Below are 17068 nucleotides of genomic sequence, written 5' to 3' on the forward strand. Positions count from 1 at the left end.
TTATGAGAAACTGCTACTTCATACAGCAGTATGTCAAGTTCAATCATGGATTATCCATATCAAATGAGAATCACTTAGATGCAGGCCCTTTTAAGGATAGTCCATGGCTGGATTGAATCATCCAGTGTATTGAAAGGATCATTTCACCCAAAACAAATGTAGACAGAGCATGGCAGAATGATTAGTAAAAGCATATTGGCAGTCACATAATTACATGCAAAACCGTCATGGTAAACCAATTTAGGGATATTTATGCACTTATTGCTAAAATTCACTATTGTTCCCAACTAGTTTATCAGATGAAGAAAACATAACAATTATCCCAAATAAACAATAGTTTCCAAAGTGTTTTCCTATTCATAAGATATTCCAAATAATTCTACATAATTCAACCTAACAAAGATTGAATCTCAATGACTTGGTGTATGCATTGCCTAGTTGGTCCAACAACATACACATCATCTCCTCTAACTCATTTGGGATAGTTTCTTGTTTTTGGCTTTACCTGAAAACTGAATCTAAAGCTAAATGTCACGGACTTAGTCTTTTCCTAAGCTCGTGCGGCATTTAGACAAGCCAAGACCCTTAATCTTGCTAAGTCAGCCTTACTCTCAATGCTTAGCTTGCTAGGCTAAGACGCTCACAACTCGGAAGCTTTAGAAGGCGTAGTAGGCAACTCTTAAAGAATGGAAGTTGTTATTACTAAAAGAAGCCTTTACAAGTGCTTTTGGGACTCACTTGCTTGGTTAGGAAGTGATTTGGGTGGTGCCTTGGCCAAATGAGGCCCTCACCTATTTATAGACACCAATGGAACTCTCTGGAACCTTGGAGGGTTCCTTACAAATCAAGAAGATTCTAGAATACCCTACACAATTCTATGTACAACCCTATGTACAAGAAATCTCTAGAATTCTCTAGAAAGTCTTGGACTCCTCTCATGCCTTCCACCATAGTGTAGAGATGTGGGGACATCTCTAGGCATCTCTAAAACCTTCCACACTCTTCCCTCCAATGGCCTAGTGTAGATGGCTCCAGGAGTCTCCAGAAGCTTCTTGGGCTCTATATAAACCCATGAGGAGGCTCATTTGAAGCATTCTATGACATATGGCCCTAATTATAAAGTGAGAGGCCTGGCACTATGAAAGTTTCATTGACATGAAACAGTTTTCCACATAAGCAAAAAAGAAGGCCATGAAACCAACATTTTTCTTTACTTCCTATTTAACTATTTTTTAAATCAGAAGTTCTTTCTGATAAAATGACCTAAATACATACAAAAGTATTGTCGGCCTTAAAAAGAGTTCTTTGGCTTCAAAAATGTCAACCCAAACAGGTCTTAACATGTATTTTGTTTGTCTCTCAAATTAAAATCCATTATATATTCTCCTAACCTCAGCTAGTAACTACAGATATGATGACTATAACTGTGATTTCATCTCAAAAAGAAAAATAGAAATGAAGAAAATGAAGCATCCTTCGAGCTGAACAGGAAGAAAATACAAACAAGAGATTAAGAAAATATTGCATAATCTTCTACTTTGTATTTTCTCTTTCCTCTTATTATAGAAACCATTACTTGCAGTCAACAGCAATCCAAAATCCAGTTAACGCTGGTTTTTAAAATTCTTATTCCAGGAGTTATTAAGGGTTACAACATCAAATCACCAGTGGCAGATCCATCCAAAAGCTTTTAAGGATAAAAACTGTTAGCATCAAGCTAAGTAAATATTCTGCATCATGAAATATAGCATGGAATACCATCAATATCATCCCCATGACCATCAATATTCTGTGGAGGCGGGCCTAAGGCCTTTTAAAGACAGCAGGGGAAATGAAGGGAGCTTGGGCTCCTCTTTGGGCCAGGCCTTAGCCCTCTCTTCTAAGGCTTCAACTGAAAGCCAATCTGGGCTTTGAGTGTCTCTCAGATAAGTTTGTTGCCTTCAACAACTTTTTGGGTTTTCCAGTGACAGGGTTTGAGAAGGAGATCAACTCCCTCAAAAAATTGGAGACCAGAAGAGAGCATGGTGTTATGATTGCTGGGGGAAAGAAGAAATCACCTTTGGCTACTTGTTTGGAGAAGGAGATCAGAAAGCTAGAATGATCAGTCAATTACAGTGGCTCTCCCAACTCATCCAGGGGAAGGGGGGTTGCGGGGTATGTGCCCCTTCTATTTGAGGTCGCACTCTTCGTGTGGCAGCTTGGTGGCAGGATTTGGGCCCTTGTTGGTTTTTATGGGTTTGCTTTGGTGTGGGTTGTGCGTTCAGTGATGTTCTTTCCCATAGAGGAAAGTTTGATTGTTTTTTAGGTTTTTGTGGTTTGGGATGGTTGGCATTTTCTTCTTCTCTCCCTCCCTTGCTAGCCTTTTGGTGTGGGTTGTATACTTCATTGTGTACATGGCTGCGCCATTTGCGCTTTTAATATATTCTATCTTTACCTATCAAAAAAAATGACCATCTCCATATTGCCATTACTAACATGGGTGAAAATTCAACTAGTTTATTGTAACTCTAGTTACCTCTTTGATTAAATAAAAGATAGCATGCATTTCAATGCAAGAAGATTATAACAAAGGCAATATCCGTATAGCATGTAAGCAAAGAGAGAACAATCATCACAAATCAACATTAAGTACATTGTTTACAATCATTTTCATGTTATATAAATAATTCCGCCTACCACAAATTATTATTATTATTTTTTTTTTTGAAAAAAAAAGAAAGGCTCTGTATATGCTCAATTCAAAATGCATCACTTTGAAGCCTAAACTTACAGGTGATGTGAAAACCAAAGGATAAGCCGTGTCCGACACTCCATATCTAAGTCGGCTATTTTCTCAAAAAGAGCACGGACTGCACCAGCTACAACTGCAGGAAAGGCCCCAGGAAGAGCCTAAGAATTAAACATGTGAGTCAGAAACCTTAACGTAAAAGAGAAAACTCAATTCATCCGCATAACAATCATTTTGCTGCCAAGATATTCCTTCAAAAAAGCAGCAGGTCAAAATGAAATTAATGAATAAAACATGGTTTGTTCAATAGAATATCATCTATAGTACCTTGCAGAGGTCAATAATAACCAGTGTATAATACATTGGCTTGAATGGGGGTTGTGGTAGCAAAAGCAACTGCAGGAAAGTTGTAAATAAATCATAGTTGCATCAAACATTCTAAAAAGGTAAACCAACATAATTAACATGTAAAATTAATAAAGATAATATAAGGAAATTATCAGAGAAAAAAGCATGAACCTAATATATCATATCCCTACTGACACACTTCAAACACAATATGGAACCTTTAGACTTGTACAAGTGTCAATATCAACAACATCTACTCCACAATTATAACCTTATGCGTATATTGAAGGTTACTATCTAAAAGACTCAACAAAAAACACAGACACAACACGAGCATAACTGTAACATGTATAATAATCACAACATATATCATAGTCATCAGAGATTTTTTATTCCCAATACATGTTACAATTGAAAAGAGAAAGCACAAATCAGGTGGAGCAAATGATGTAGAGGTTGTTGCTCTATTTACAAACAGAAAAACTGGTAGTGTTAAAATCTTACCTGGGAGAATATTGTCTCAGCCATAAGATATTCATAACGGAAAGGCACAGGCAAACCGACCATGTATGAAGCACATTCCTTTCGACTAGCTTTGCATGAACGAAGAAACAAAAATAAGAACAATTAAATCCAAAATAACCAGGATTAGAAAAAACCTTTACAAGGATGAGTAAGGTTAGTACATATAAAAACCAAAGAGAAAGATCATAAAACCCACAAAATAACATCAAGTTGATCCAACACATATAAACACTAGCAACAGGAAGTTGGTAACATAAGTAATGTGACGGGCAGAAAAAAATTAATCGCTGCTGTATAAAATAAATCCTCTAAAAAGCCTATTTTTGGCACCATATCAAAACATCCAGTTAGTGTAATGTCCTGTATGAGTATGCCCGCAACATGAAGAACCTAAGAGACCACCATTTTTCTGGCCCAATTCCCACTGGTACTCATTTGTATCACTAGAAAAATTGCATGAATGAAATGGTCCTGATTATCATCATATTCGTTTAGATAATAAAGTAACTCAGACTGAACCAATCTCCCCTGGAATAAGAGATCATTCTCCATTTGACTCTCCAATTACTCAGTGCATAAGAATCACAAAAAACAGGACACAATATCGAAACTACACAACAGAAATCTATGTGCACACGTATTCGAATACAACAAATGGATGATATAATCATAATTTAATTCTCATTTTCCTCCCTCCATCTAATCTTATATAGTTTTGGAACACATCCCCAAAGAATGGTGCTAAAGTCATCATAAAAGTCAAACATTTTGAATTCATGTTTCGAACTATATGCATTTCATAAGTAAAAGACAAAACTCTACTACTAAAAAATTCCCTACCAAAGTTCATCTTGTGTAAGCCTTGTTCATTTTGGCACTGAGTACAAAATTGTAAGCTATATAATTTCCCATAAGCATCCTATGTAAACATCCCCTCCCTTACACAATAAACCACCAGGGAATCCCCACACAGCAAGTCTGTCCTTGATATCAAAAATTGAAAATCATATTTTAATTTCTTCCTCAATTCCACTAATCAAATGTGATGTATTAGGAGTTAACCTTTGACACAAATTAAACATCCATTTTCAGTTCATGCGTCAAACAAAGTGTATATAGCTTAAAGAGTCACTTTAAGCTATAATATCAGAGAAAAGGTACAGCAAAAACCAAAAGTCAACAAAAGGTATGTATCTTAGATACTGTAAAGAATTATCTCCAGTAATGACTAAAGCTAAAATCCCATCCAATGAATGTTATTGACTTTGCAAATGACACATCAAGAAAGCATTCCATGCCGCCATAAAAACAAACCATAACACCAAATTCCACCCCCACCCTCCAATTGACCAAAAAAATAGAAAATGATAATAATAATAATAATAATAATAATAATAATAATTAAAAAAAAAAAAACAAACAAACCATATAGACTAACAAGCAAAAATATATGATAAATAAATTTGACCAGAAAAATCAAACTCATATTATACAATTTATCGTCAATCAAATCAGTAATTATGCTTTCAAGGAGATCCCAACATAAAGACATTTTTTTTAATAAGCAAAAAAACATATTAAAAGCACCTAGCAAAGGGGCACACCAAAGTGTAAGGGAAGTCAAAAGGCAAAGACCAATGAGAAGAAAAAAAAAAGACCAAACCCTATCTTCACTTGCAGCTTAACCAATCAACTAAGTCTAACATAGACATAGATTACTCCTCTCCTCTATCCCACTCCAAAAAATTACACATAAGGGAGATTTTAAGCTCTTGATCTGAATGCTCCACATTCTCGAAAAACCTTAAATTTTTATCTTTCCAAGTGGTCCAAAGCAAACACAAAGGAGCATAAATACACATCAAAGTTAACACCATTTCCCCATTCAAATCTATTGCGTCATTTTGTTAACAAACTTTCGACCGCATAAAAAAGATATGAAAGGAAGTGGGCTTACTCAGTCTAACATTCATAACAGTCATTACACAATGAGTGTGTGACACTAATCTAACTTCACAAATAAAAGTCAATGAAGTTTACAAACCAGCCATTGAAGAAGAAAAGCACATCGAGCAAATACTCTTCTGCAATGAAACGATCTATAGGTTGTAGATCCTGCCATCAAAAGAAAAGAAAAGGTGAGGATGGGCACCTAAAGGAAAGAACAAACAAAATAGACTCCACTGACGATCAATAACCAAATTAAAATGCAAAAGACTTAACATATGCACTTCTTCAAACTTTACATGAGCCCAAACCTTACTAGCAGAATTGCTAAAGAATCAGGACTGAACTTGACATACCAATAGAGCTCCTGAATAACTTCATATTACTAAATATTTGAAATGCAAACTAAGTAAGAATGTTATAACAAATTCTAGTTCTCACTAAAACAATTACTAAAAGTCATTGTTAGAATAAACACAGACAATGTACCAAAGGGAGTACTGAAATTGCATAAACACAAAACAGTAATCAAATAAATAAGAATTTCTTATCAGCCTACTAAATGATATAATGTCAGACCAAAACCTCCTATTACTTCTGAAATCTTTATTAATTTTTAAAAAATATCCTGTTGCAAGGCTGCATACTTGAAAACAACGATGCAATTAAATAGTACAATAATGACCCTCGGTATGACAATAAAAATAAAGAATAAATAAATGTGATGTATGGTGAACTTTAAAATAACAGGATTCAATTAGCATCCAATTCAGTTCATTGTCTCATCTTCCATGCATAAGAAAAATGTATTTGAGATGTTTACAGCCTATAAAAGTAATGAGGTCAAAGGTTGAACTTTATCAAACATCTCTAAAGGAAAGGAACCAGATTATGCTCTACCAGACTTTCAAAAAAAAAAAAAAAAAAAAAAAGGTATATTCATAATCATAATACTTCAATTTTTCAGAATATACTAAACAGATCAGCAATTACAGAGATGGTGTACTACTAAAAGGGTAAGGTTAAAATATTTTGATCAATTAAGACATGTTCTCAAATGTAACTTGAAATTTTTTTTGTCAAATTCTCAAATAGAATTTTTTTGGGTAAAACAGCTATTCAAACTAACAAGTAAATTATTCTTTGTAATAAATCACAGCAGGCTAATAATAGAAGTGCCATTACAAGGGTGATTAGATTTATGTCAGGCACTAAAATGACAAGAGGTGGGCTAAAAAAGATTCACTTACAGGTAGTGAGAAACAACAAGATTGCCAAGGATTCAATGGAAAACGTGGCTCTAATAGGGCTGGATATCAGAAAAGGATCCTTGTAGCCAACCAAAATAGCTGTGAAGGTTTTCATGAGTTGAATTGAATTATCCCCATTTTTTATAAATAAACTTTTGTACCCACTGGGACTTGAACCTAGAACCTTTGACAAACCCTCCCCACCCTTTACCCGTTGAGCCACGCCTCAAGGGCCAAGTAGAACGGAATTATCATTGGTTTGTGTTTGATTCTATTGGTGCATTAGGCTATGTATCTTAAGATTGGCAATTTTGTTTCATTCATTCTACCTTAGGATCTTCCTAAATTGTGTCTTACTCTCCATTGAAGACTCAAGATTGTTGCGTAATCAACCGGGATGACATAGGTAAGGAAAGAAAGGTCTAGGAAAGGCAAATTAGTGGTTATTAGGCATGGTGGGGACCAAGGTTTTTAAAATTGAGTTAAAAGAATTTCAAATTGTTTTCGAAAGCCTCCTCGCGCGCTAAAGCTCTCTAAGGGCACTCGAGCACCAATGGCAGAATTCTGGAGATCCATCTTTTGCATTTTTAGAAGGCTTATTTTCAGGAGTTATCTAAATCCAGTCCATTGGGTCCCTGGGCCTATAAATACCTTGCCTAAAAAGGTTTTTGATATGATGCTTCTAAGTTAAAAAAACCTAATTTGTCTTCTTGTTCCCAAAACTCTCAAAGAAGTTCATATTCGCTTTTACTAGGTTGTGAAGGAGATCTACATCCTCTCAGGCGCTGAGGTGACATCTACTGGGAGCACATGAGGTGTTACGTCACGGATGTGAAGTGCAATATAGGTACTAAAGAGTAAGTCTTAGGGATAGTTTCCACCAAGTAAAACTGTGTACTGTACTTTTATATAGTGGATTGCAGATTTGAAGTCTCCGACCCCATGGTTTTTACATCTGCACGTTGTGTGCATGGCTTTCCACATAAAAACTGTCTCTTATGTGTTGATTGCTCTTTGGGTATCCCTAATCTAAAAAGAGAGTTAAATAATTCAAGTTTTTATTTTTGGGCTAAAAAGGGTTCAAACACCTATTCACCCCCTCTAGGTGACATATAATAGATCATATAACTTTTAATTCAATTATCTCATCATCTAAAAAGTGTACAGTTAATTACACCTAATACTAACTGCCATTCATAGAACCAATGAGTAGTTGTTTTCCCAAAATTAAAAAATATCACACCAATGTTGTTATTAAGTCTATGCATTAAAATATAATGTTAAAAAATAAATTACAATCTGCACTGGCACTTTAGAGGTTTCTTTCAAGCTTAATCAACCAAGTAAAGAAATGGTCAATAACAGATCCCAGCATTTTGAAAGTTCAATTCAAAAAGCCAGGCAAAAAATTTTAGAAACAAAAGAAAAATCCATGTTCTCACTGAATCTCCACAACTACAATTTAAAAGCACCAAGGTTAAATAAGAGAGCCTCTTAACTGAATAAATATAGATTCAAAATTGTAGATTTCACATTTAATTCATGGCAACAGTATCATTTCTGTGACATCATGTGATGCTCATGCATATTAAGCCAACAAAGCAACAATATAAACAGGTTCTTCACGAAACTTTATGCAATTTTTTAGAATTCCCTTTCAATAAGGCAAAAAAGAAAAAGAAAAAATGAAAACTAACAAGTGAACACAGTATATTGTGAGATAAATCAGCATCTGTGGTTATAAAATATCATGAAAGTTTGGGTCAGAGACATGCTGCAATTTTAACAATGAGATAAGCAGCACTCTTTCAAGGACCATTTTACCCTTACCAGAACACAGACAAATCAACCCCTTTGACAGAAAAGTTCAATCAACATATGCATGTTTAAGGTATCAATGCACACAACAGATTCAAGAAAGCTGGAGGCACAACTTCAATGATGCTTAATTGTTACGCGAAGCTCCCTCCAGAAAGTCAGCTAAAACTTGCATTTCTACAAATCAACTAAATCCTTCCACGCTACATTCAGTTTAGAAAGGTTATATGCATTTTGGGGACATGAAGCTTAAGATATTCATAGAGCTAGTCCAGCTGAAAGAAAAGGCATAGGAAGACAATAGCAATAACATTGGCAAAGGAGATAATGATATGCATAGTACCACAAAGTCCACAGGGTTAACAAAATGAGAATTTGCATGCAAACAATGAACCTGAAGAGTGAAAACAACACTTCAAAAGGTATACTAGCGTTAAGTCTTGAAAGAGTAAAATACCTCAATTTTATTTGCAGGAAATATATTAAGCCTGCGAATCCTTTGAGGATACTTCAACTCTGCATCATGCTTTTGTTTACCACAAGTGATTCCAGAAAGTGTTGACGGTGGATCAGGTAGCTCAGGGCAGCTTAGAGGCCCAAAATCATGAGACTTTCCAGCAACCAGCTGAGCTTCAAATGAAAGATGAGGTCTGGGAACTAGCAAGTAAAAAAAGCAGAATATGGATCAAGCAATGGAAACGACATAAAGTAAAAAACTAATACGACAAAATAACCAACACAAACCACATAATGGAAGAAGAGATACACAAGGCAAGTGTAATAAACATATGATAGAAAACTAAACATTCCAAATTTGTTCACATCAATTAAAATAGCGCATTATTCCCCCTTATAGTGTTGCAGGATGAAGTTTCCTTTCTTTTATGAGAAGGAATGAACCAAAGTAAAATATGAAGGCAAAAAGTAATATTACCACTATCAAGTTTCCACCCATTGCTAGATAAAACTTGTATCCTGCCCCATAAATCTTCTAGAAAATCCTGAAGAAAAATTCAAAGGCAAAGTTAGGCATGAAAGCAGCCACATGGATAGTTCAAAGGTAAAAAGTTGTCCACCAATAAGTTTTTAATTTGATAGATGACATGGTTAAGGAGATATTGATGAAAATATTGATATTGACAGAAATTTTGGTAAAAAGTAACAAAAAAAACATAGAAATTAACCAAAAAAATGGAAATTTTGGATGAAACTTTGAGAAATGATAAAAAATTAATAATACAAATATTAAACTAGGTAGGCTAGGGCTTTAACCTTTTAGGGTTTAAGGAAAGAAATGAGGAATAAAAATTATGGTAGCAAGGAAAAGTAAAATAAGAAATAGAGAGAAAGATAAAAAAGACGAGATAGAAATCTTAGAATCTCACTAAGGCCTTCTATTCTATAAATTTCACCTAGAAAAAAATTAACAATCTCACTATTGAGAATTACAAGGTATGCAAAGACAAGCTTAATATTATTGAACATAAATACTTAATCACGTTTTATGCCAATTAGCCTCATTTACAAGCTTTCGAAAACCTTGGAATTTGAATAGAATTATGAGAAAGTGAACCTAACCTATGTGGTAGCTAATTAGGATTTTTACTTTTTTCCTAAAACCATTAAATCTTTGAAAAGAGATTAAAAGAAATTAGAAACATTATTTTTACAATTAGAAACTTATTTTATAGAAACTTCTAATAAAGTTTCGAATAAGAAGACCTTTAGATTCTAAAGACTCAAAATAGGAACTTTTAAAAAAAGAGATTAATTTAGAAAATAAAAAGTTAAAAACTTCTTTTAAGGAGAATTCTAAAACTTTCCAAATTCTAACTAAAACTCAACTTACTACTAACTCATTAGAATAATAGAGAACCTAAAAATACGAAATTACCTAAACACCCTTGATAGAGTCATTTAGGATTCTTTATTTCCTTTCATTTCTTTCTTAAAAAGACCTTTGAGATGCATCCTCATCAAAGTCACCCTCAAAACTATTAGTCTATTCCTGTAGTTATTAATATCAATTCTTTCCATATAACAGTGACTTCTTGTGCTTTGATCACATCTATGACATCAATTTAACAATGTGCAATACGATCAACCCATTGCTGCCACAAAACCCGTGATCCAAAACCAACACAAATGCATAAGCGTCCAGCTGCATCAAACAACCATCATTAGAACTAACAAAGCCAGCATCATGACTCCATACTTGCATGCCCAACCGGCATTAACAGTCAACCATCCACAGGACCACAACAACAAACAAGTTTCTAAGTTACTTGTAAACACACGACAAGGAATGCTACAGTGCTTAGATTGCTGTTCCAGTAGGGGCAGTGTTGTGGATGCAGCTAGCAAACATCCAAAATTTCATTTGAAAAGGAAACATTGGAACAACTACACAAAAATCAAAGCAACTAATATCAATAGAACAATGGAATTTTATTTTTGGGGTATCATACCTTTTCATCAGGATTTTTCTCAGTTTCATCATCATCCTCAAAAAAGGATAAACCAATGTCAGAAATGTGCCTTCTAATGCTTAAATAGGCTTCTACACCAACCATTACTCTCTCAATCTCCTCAGGAACTTGCTGCACATAGATATGCTTTGTCACCAAATGGAGAGAGCTAACAGATTTGTATTTAAATGCATCAATAACTAAAACGATGAGACCATACAGAATATGAATTTGGAGTAGAGGTGAAAAAAGGGAAGAGCAGCCTCAAAATTAAACCACTAATGAAAACATTCAGTTTCCAGCACCCTTCAGGAATGATGTAAGCAGAACCCAAAAGAATGAGCCAACTACCAGTAGAGAGGCAGGCAACACCATATCAATAGACCCTACCGTTCCATAAGCATGCTATCATGCAATAAATCAACTTGTTCTCTAGATGTTTGATGATTCAAACACCCAAATCTTTTCTTGTTTCTTGCAATAGATTGTTACCATTAATAAATTCCAATAAGAACTCATCAATAATTATATCAGCTTTTGAATGCATCAGAAAATAAATATTTGATCCAGAAGCATTTTAATCAACAAGAAGAGGAAGAAGAAGAAGCAATGAAAAAGATAGAATCTTTTGAAATAAGCAATTTATCCTTCTTAAGAATGCAGACAGAAAACAAACAAATTATTTACCAACTACCACAAAAATAACATTACCTCAACAAGTTCTGCACCTCCCCAAGGGAGGCAAGACAAAATGCAAGTTATATAAAAGTCAGCACATGCTTGCCAAGAGGGATTTCCTTTCTCTTCATCCACTGTTGTAGCAGCCGATGATAATAATGTTTCAAATACAACCACTAAAGGACCAGGTTGGATAACTTTACTGCACATCTGTAGATAATAAAAGACCACACCAAATTACCACGTTTAATATATATATATATATATATATATATATAAAATAAAAAAACTACATATAAGCAACCAGCTGAGAATTGGAATGCAGAGGATAATTTGTTTCCCCAAAGTCCTGACAACTATCAAGCACTGCATTGGAATGCACATGAAGATTTTACAAATGTAAATATATGTGTGTGTGTGTGTGTGTTTCTTTACTGCCCATGCACTTTCCAGATGACAGCCAAAATACAAACTTTCTAGGTGTTGCCAAGGGAACATCCCTGTTAGAGAGATAACTTGCACAGGCATTGCTTAAGAATATTAAGTGCACTGCCTAAGTTTTTATACGTAAGCATGTAATAGGAAATGTAACAACATTATGATCCTTTATAAGCCAGAGGCACAAGAAAAAAGAGATGTCACAAGAACACAAAATTAGCAACCAAACACTGCTCCCAAATGCAAAACCCCAGCCTAGAAGTCTCTCTCTCTCTCTCTCTCTGGGTAACCTGTAGACTTCAGAAAAATCAAGAGGAACTTCATGTGGTCCAGTGAGGGGGAAGGGACCCGAGATGACATGGTTGGATGGAGTCAGGTGCATAAAATAGGGACGGTTTTCTCCAAGGTGAGTTGCTGCAACAGTTCCACAGGGAACGCAAGTCTTTATGGTGTAATGCCATCAGTGCATAATGAATTGCATAGCAATGTATGGGATGCCAATACTGCAGTAAGGACACCTCATTTACAAAGGGACAGCTTCTCTTCGTCTATTTGGAAGCTTATTTTGTAGGCTTTCATTTCCTATCCTTGTTTCCCTCAAAGAATTTCTCATCCTTTTTCTGCATATTGGCTTGGAAGGCTGCTCCTTTGTGCTTATTTTGGACTATTTAGAGAGAGAAAATTAGGAGAGTTTTGGTGCCTTGGTGCCTTTTGCACATCACGTATGCTTTTGTTAGGCGTTGTTAGTATAATTGGTCTTTACCTATTAAAATAAAAACATTTTTTCTACATGTTCTTCCACATTTTGGTATTTTAATGAGATTTCAAATGTCTAGAAAAACAAGGATTCCATTAAGGATTAAGTCATGCTAACCTAAAAGAGTCTCTTTGACCATGGAGGGTAACACCCAAACTACACCAAACAAAGAGAAGAGAAACCACCATGAAAACCTTGTTTTGACACAATGATGGAGAATGTAATCAACCGATTCCTCTTAACCTTTACAAAGAAAGCATTTATTCAAGAAGGAAACAGCCACAACCTAAATCAAAGCAAGTCCAAGACTCGGATCCCATAATAAGTACTGAATTGTTCCCTTCTAATTTGCCTTCTTTGAAGGTCAAGAACATACTGGAAAATGATAGTACCCATGATGATCATTTTTTTTTTTTTTTTTTTGATAGGAAACCACACTAGAATATATTGATAGAAAAGAAGTACAAAAGGAGGATGAGAAATCCTCCCTCCAAAAGAAAACTAGACAACAAGAAAAAATAACAAAGCACTAGACCGTCCCAATAGAACTATTTGAACAACACACTGATAGCCAATCAAGTTGTAGTACGTTAAGGGGGGTGCCCTTAAAACCCGCTGAACAAAACGCCCAAAGGGACGCAAGGAAATGAATGGAATCCCAAAGATTCCCTGCATTCCTAGCCTTGTCCTCAAATATCCTAGCGTTTCTTTCACGCCACACAACCCAGATTAACGCTATACTCGCGTTTTGCCATAGAATTACCCCTCTCTTGGACTTGCCAAATCCTTTGTAATTGATGAACATCATGTCTGAAATGCTTTTCGGAGGAACCCAATCCATCTTGGCTAGCTGAAAAAGTCTGTGCCACAACCCCAACATAACTGAGCAATGAAGGAAGAGATGATCTGCTGATTCTCCTTGTTCCATACACAACTTACATATGTCAGGGCTAATAGCTTTGTGGGGTCTCCTCAATTGTAACGAGTCATTGGTATTCACCTTCTTATGTGCCACAAGCCAGATAAAGGCCTTAACTTTGAAAGGGACTTGAGATTTCCAAACAAACTAAGTGGGGAAAAATGGAGATGAATCAGGCATTTGGGACAGGGCTGTAAAGAAAGATCTGACTGTGAACAAACCTGAAGAACATAAGGACCATGATCTCGCGTCTGAAGCTGAAGTGGATAAGTTCATACAATCTAGAGAGTGCATGAGGCGCTCTAGATCTTCTATCTCAGAATCGGTTAGATTACGACGGAAATTAAAGTTCCATGAGAAAGGGCGAGACGAACCAAGGATTGAAGATATTGGAATATTTTTATCCATTACTACTCGAAATAGTCTTGGATATTGGTCTTTTAAAATTTGGTCCCCCCACCACAAATCTTCCCAAAAGCGAATTCTTTCCCCATCTCCTACGATAAACCGAGTATACTTGGAAAAATCCTGAAAGCCTTGTGCTATGGCCTTCCAAGGACAGCGGTGTGACCATCTGACTATAGTATTGGCATCCCAACCATTTGAGTGTGTCCCATATATGTTAAGAATGACTTGATGCCAAAGAGATGTACTCTCCCTAGAGAACCTCCACAACCATTTCCCTAGAAGAGCACGATTCCTTAAAGGAATTTTCCCAATCCCCAAACCTCCTATAATCCTCGGCTTGCATACTGCTTCCCACCTAACAAGATGATCTCTTTTACCTTCCCCAACCCCTGACCATAGAAAGTCCCTTTGTAACCTCTCTATTTTTGCAGCCACTGAAGCTGGAATCTTAAACAAAGAAAGGAAGTAGCTTGGGATATGGGAAAGGCAAGAGTGTAGGAGAGTCCCCATGATGATCATCGTATGCGAGTATTTAGATTTGTTGATTGCCATTAGGAAAGGGATCAGAAAATGCACTACTCAACATCGTATCTCCAACTTCATTTCATTCGATAGGTTGTCACCATCTCATAAAGTCTTCCTATGTGAATTAAATCCCATTGATATTCCAAAAATATTCCAAGAAGTACTTAGAAATGAGAATTGGAGGAAAGCAATGTATGAGGAAATGAGAGCACTTGAAAATATCAAACATGGGAGGCTGTTGAGCTTTCTAAGGGGAAGAGATGAATTTGGAGTAAGTGGGTGTTCACTGTGAAATATAAGGCAGATGGAACTTGTTGAAATTTGGCATTCAAAGTTAGGGTTTTAATTTAGGAAAGTATTTTAGGAATAAAAAAAGAGAGATCATTTAGGATATTTCCTTAGGATTCAGTTTCCTAATTTTTAGGAGAGAATCAAGCTAGATTGATATTTTCTTATTCAGTCATTTGTGTATATATATGTGTATGGTGTTTACCGAATAAATCAATAAAGGAATTCAGAAATTCTTCATGATATCAGAGCCAGTTTTCTGAAACCCTAATCCCTTCTGGCCGCCTCTTATTCAGGCCATCATTCATTTCGGCCAAGTCTCTCTGGCCATCTCTCAATCTGACCATCTCTCTCTCTGGCCATCTCTCATTCCGGCCATCAGTCCCTGTTCTCAGAGCCAAGGGAGAAAAACCGAAATCGTCGTTAGAAAACATTCACCGCCGGCGACTTTTCCGGCGACGTCTTTTTCCCACACCGCAAGGAGCGCCTGGAGGAGATCTCCAATTTTTCCCAAAGCACCGGAGCCAGAAAACCACCCACGCGCCGGCCACGCGCGTTTTTTCCGGCCGACGTGTGAGGGCGCGTGAGCCACTTTCCGGCGACGCGCTTCCTCCTCCAGCCTCGCCTAACGCCGACTAGCCACCCTTCATACTTGTTTCTGCCATCCTAGCCCTGCACGTGCCTCTTTTGGGGTTCTTTTGCCTCCACGGGCCCTCCGAACAGTTTTTCCGGCGTCCTCCGGCTATTTTTTCTCAACCCCAATCCCTGCACGTGCCTTGGGAAGTGTTCTTCTACCTTTCCGGTGGTGCCACGGTTGTTTTTCTTTTCCATTAGGCCGGTATCTCTGGTTTTCTCCTCTTCCCACTTTCCAGCAACCATATTCGGCTTTCTTCCTCATCTCCATGACAAAATACGGAATGGCATCATCACAAATATCCAGCGTCACGGCATCAGAATCAGGGGGCAGTTCTAAAATTCCAAACCTTGGTGGCAGTGATTCCTCTCCTATTCTCATCACAGGACACAAATTAAATGGCCATAACTATTTACAGTGGTCACAATCTGTGTTGCTGTTCATTTGCGGTAAAGGAAAGGATGAGTACCTCACTGGAGAAGCAGTCATGCCAGAAACTACAAAACCGAGTTTCAGGAAGTGGAAGATTGAAAACAGCATGATCATGTCATGGCTTATCAATTCCATAAACAATGACATAGGTGAAAATTTCTTGCTGTTTGGGACTGCAAAGGACATATGGGATGCAGCCAAAGAAACTTACTCAAGTTCTGAAAATACTTCAGAACTTTTTCAGGTTGAATTAGCCCTACATGACTTCCGCCAAGGAGAGCAGTTAGTTAGTCAGTATTACAACACACTCACAAGGTATTGGTAGCAACTTGACTTATTCGAGACTCACTCATGGAAATGTTCGGATGATGCAGCAACATACAGGCAAATTGTGGAACAAAAGACATTGTTCAAGTTTTTCCTAGGACTAAACAGGGAATTGGATGATGTTAGAGGCTGAATCATGGGCATTAAACCCCTACCAAGTCTCAGGGAGGCTTTTTCAGAAGTTAGGCGTGAAGAAAGTAGAAAGAAAGTGATGATGGGATCCAAAGAGCAACCTGCCCCAACATTGGATGCCTCTGCCCTTGCTGCTTGGTCATTTAATAGTAGTGGTGGAGATCGTCAGAAACGGGATAGGCCTTGGTGTGATTATTGTAAGAAACTAGGCCATTATAAGGAGGCTTGCTGAAAGCTTCATGGCAAACCGGCTGATTGGAAACCAAAGTCACGGTTTGACAGAGATGGCAGAGCACACATGGCTGCCAACTCTGAGAACACATCTGTTCCCCAGTCGAGTCCATTCAACAAAGAGCATATGGAGATGCTACAGAAACTATTAAGCCAAGTTGGCAGTGGCAGTACTACCGGGATAGCCTTCACTGCTAATCGAGGAGGAATGAAGC

General features: G+C 36.7%; 1 protein-coding gene across 1 annotated transcript in view; it reads right to left on the reverse strand.

Annotated features, from left to right (window-relative positions):
* Nucleotides 1–17068, reverse strand: part of LOC100265341 (nuclear cap-binding protein subunit 1) — a 58844-nt gene that overhangs the window by 14030 nt on the left and 27746 nt on the right. Inside the window, exons 6-13 of the mRNA XM_003632204.4 lie at nucleotides 11796–11972; nucleotides 11085–11216; nucleotides 9551–9617; nucleotides 9074–9273; nucleotides 5646–5716; nucleotides 3581–3665; nucleotides 3056–3124; nucleotides 2771–2889 (exon numbers count right to left, since the gene is read on the reverse strand). Of these exons, the coding sequence (XP_003632252.1) occupies nucleotides 2771–2889; nucleotides 3056–3124; nucleotides 3581–3665; nucleotides 5646–5716; nucleotides 9074–9273; nucleotides 9551–9617; nucleotides 11085–11216; nucleotides 11796–11972 (920 nt within the window). The remainder of the gene's footprint in view (nucleotides 1–2770; nucleotides 2890–3055; nucleotides 3125–3580; nucleotides 3666–5645; nucleotides 5717–9073; nucleotides 9274–9550; nucleotides 9618–11084; nucleotides 11217–11795; nucleotides 11973–17068) is intronic.

The sequence above is a fragment of the Vitis vinifera genome, chromosome 6 (assembly GCF_030704535.1).
Source record: "Vitis vinifera cultivar Pinot Noir 40024 chromosome 6, ASM3070453v1".
In the NCBI taxonomy this organism is placed as follows: domain Eukaryota; kingdom Viridiplantae; phylum Streptophyta; class Magnoliopsida; order Vitales; family Vitaceae; genus Vitis; species Vitis vinifera.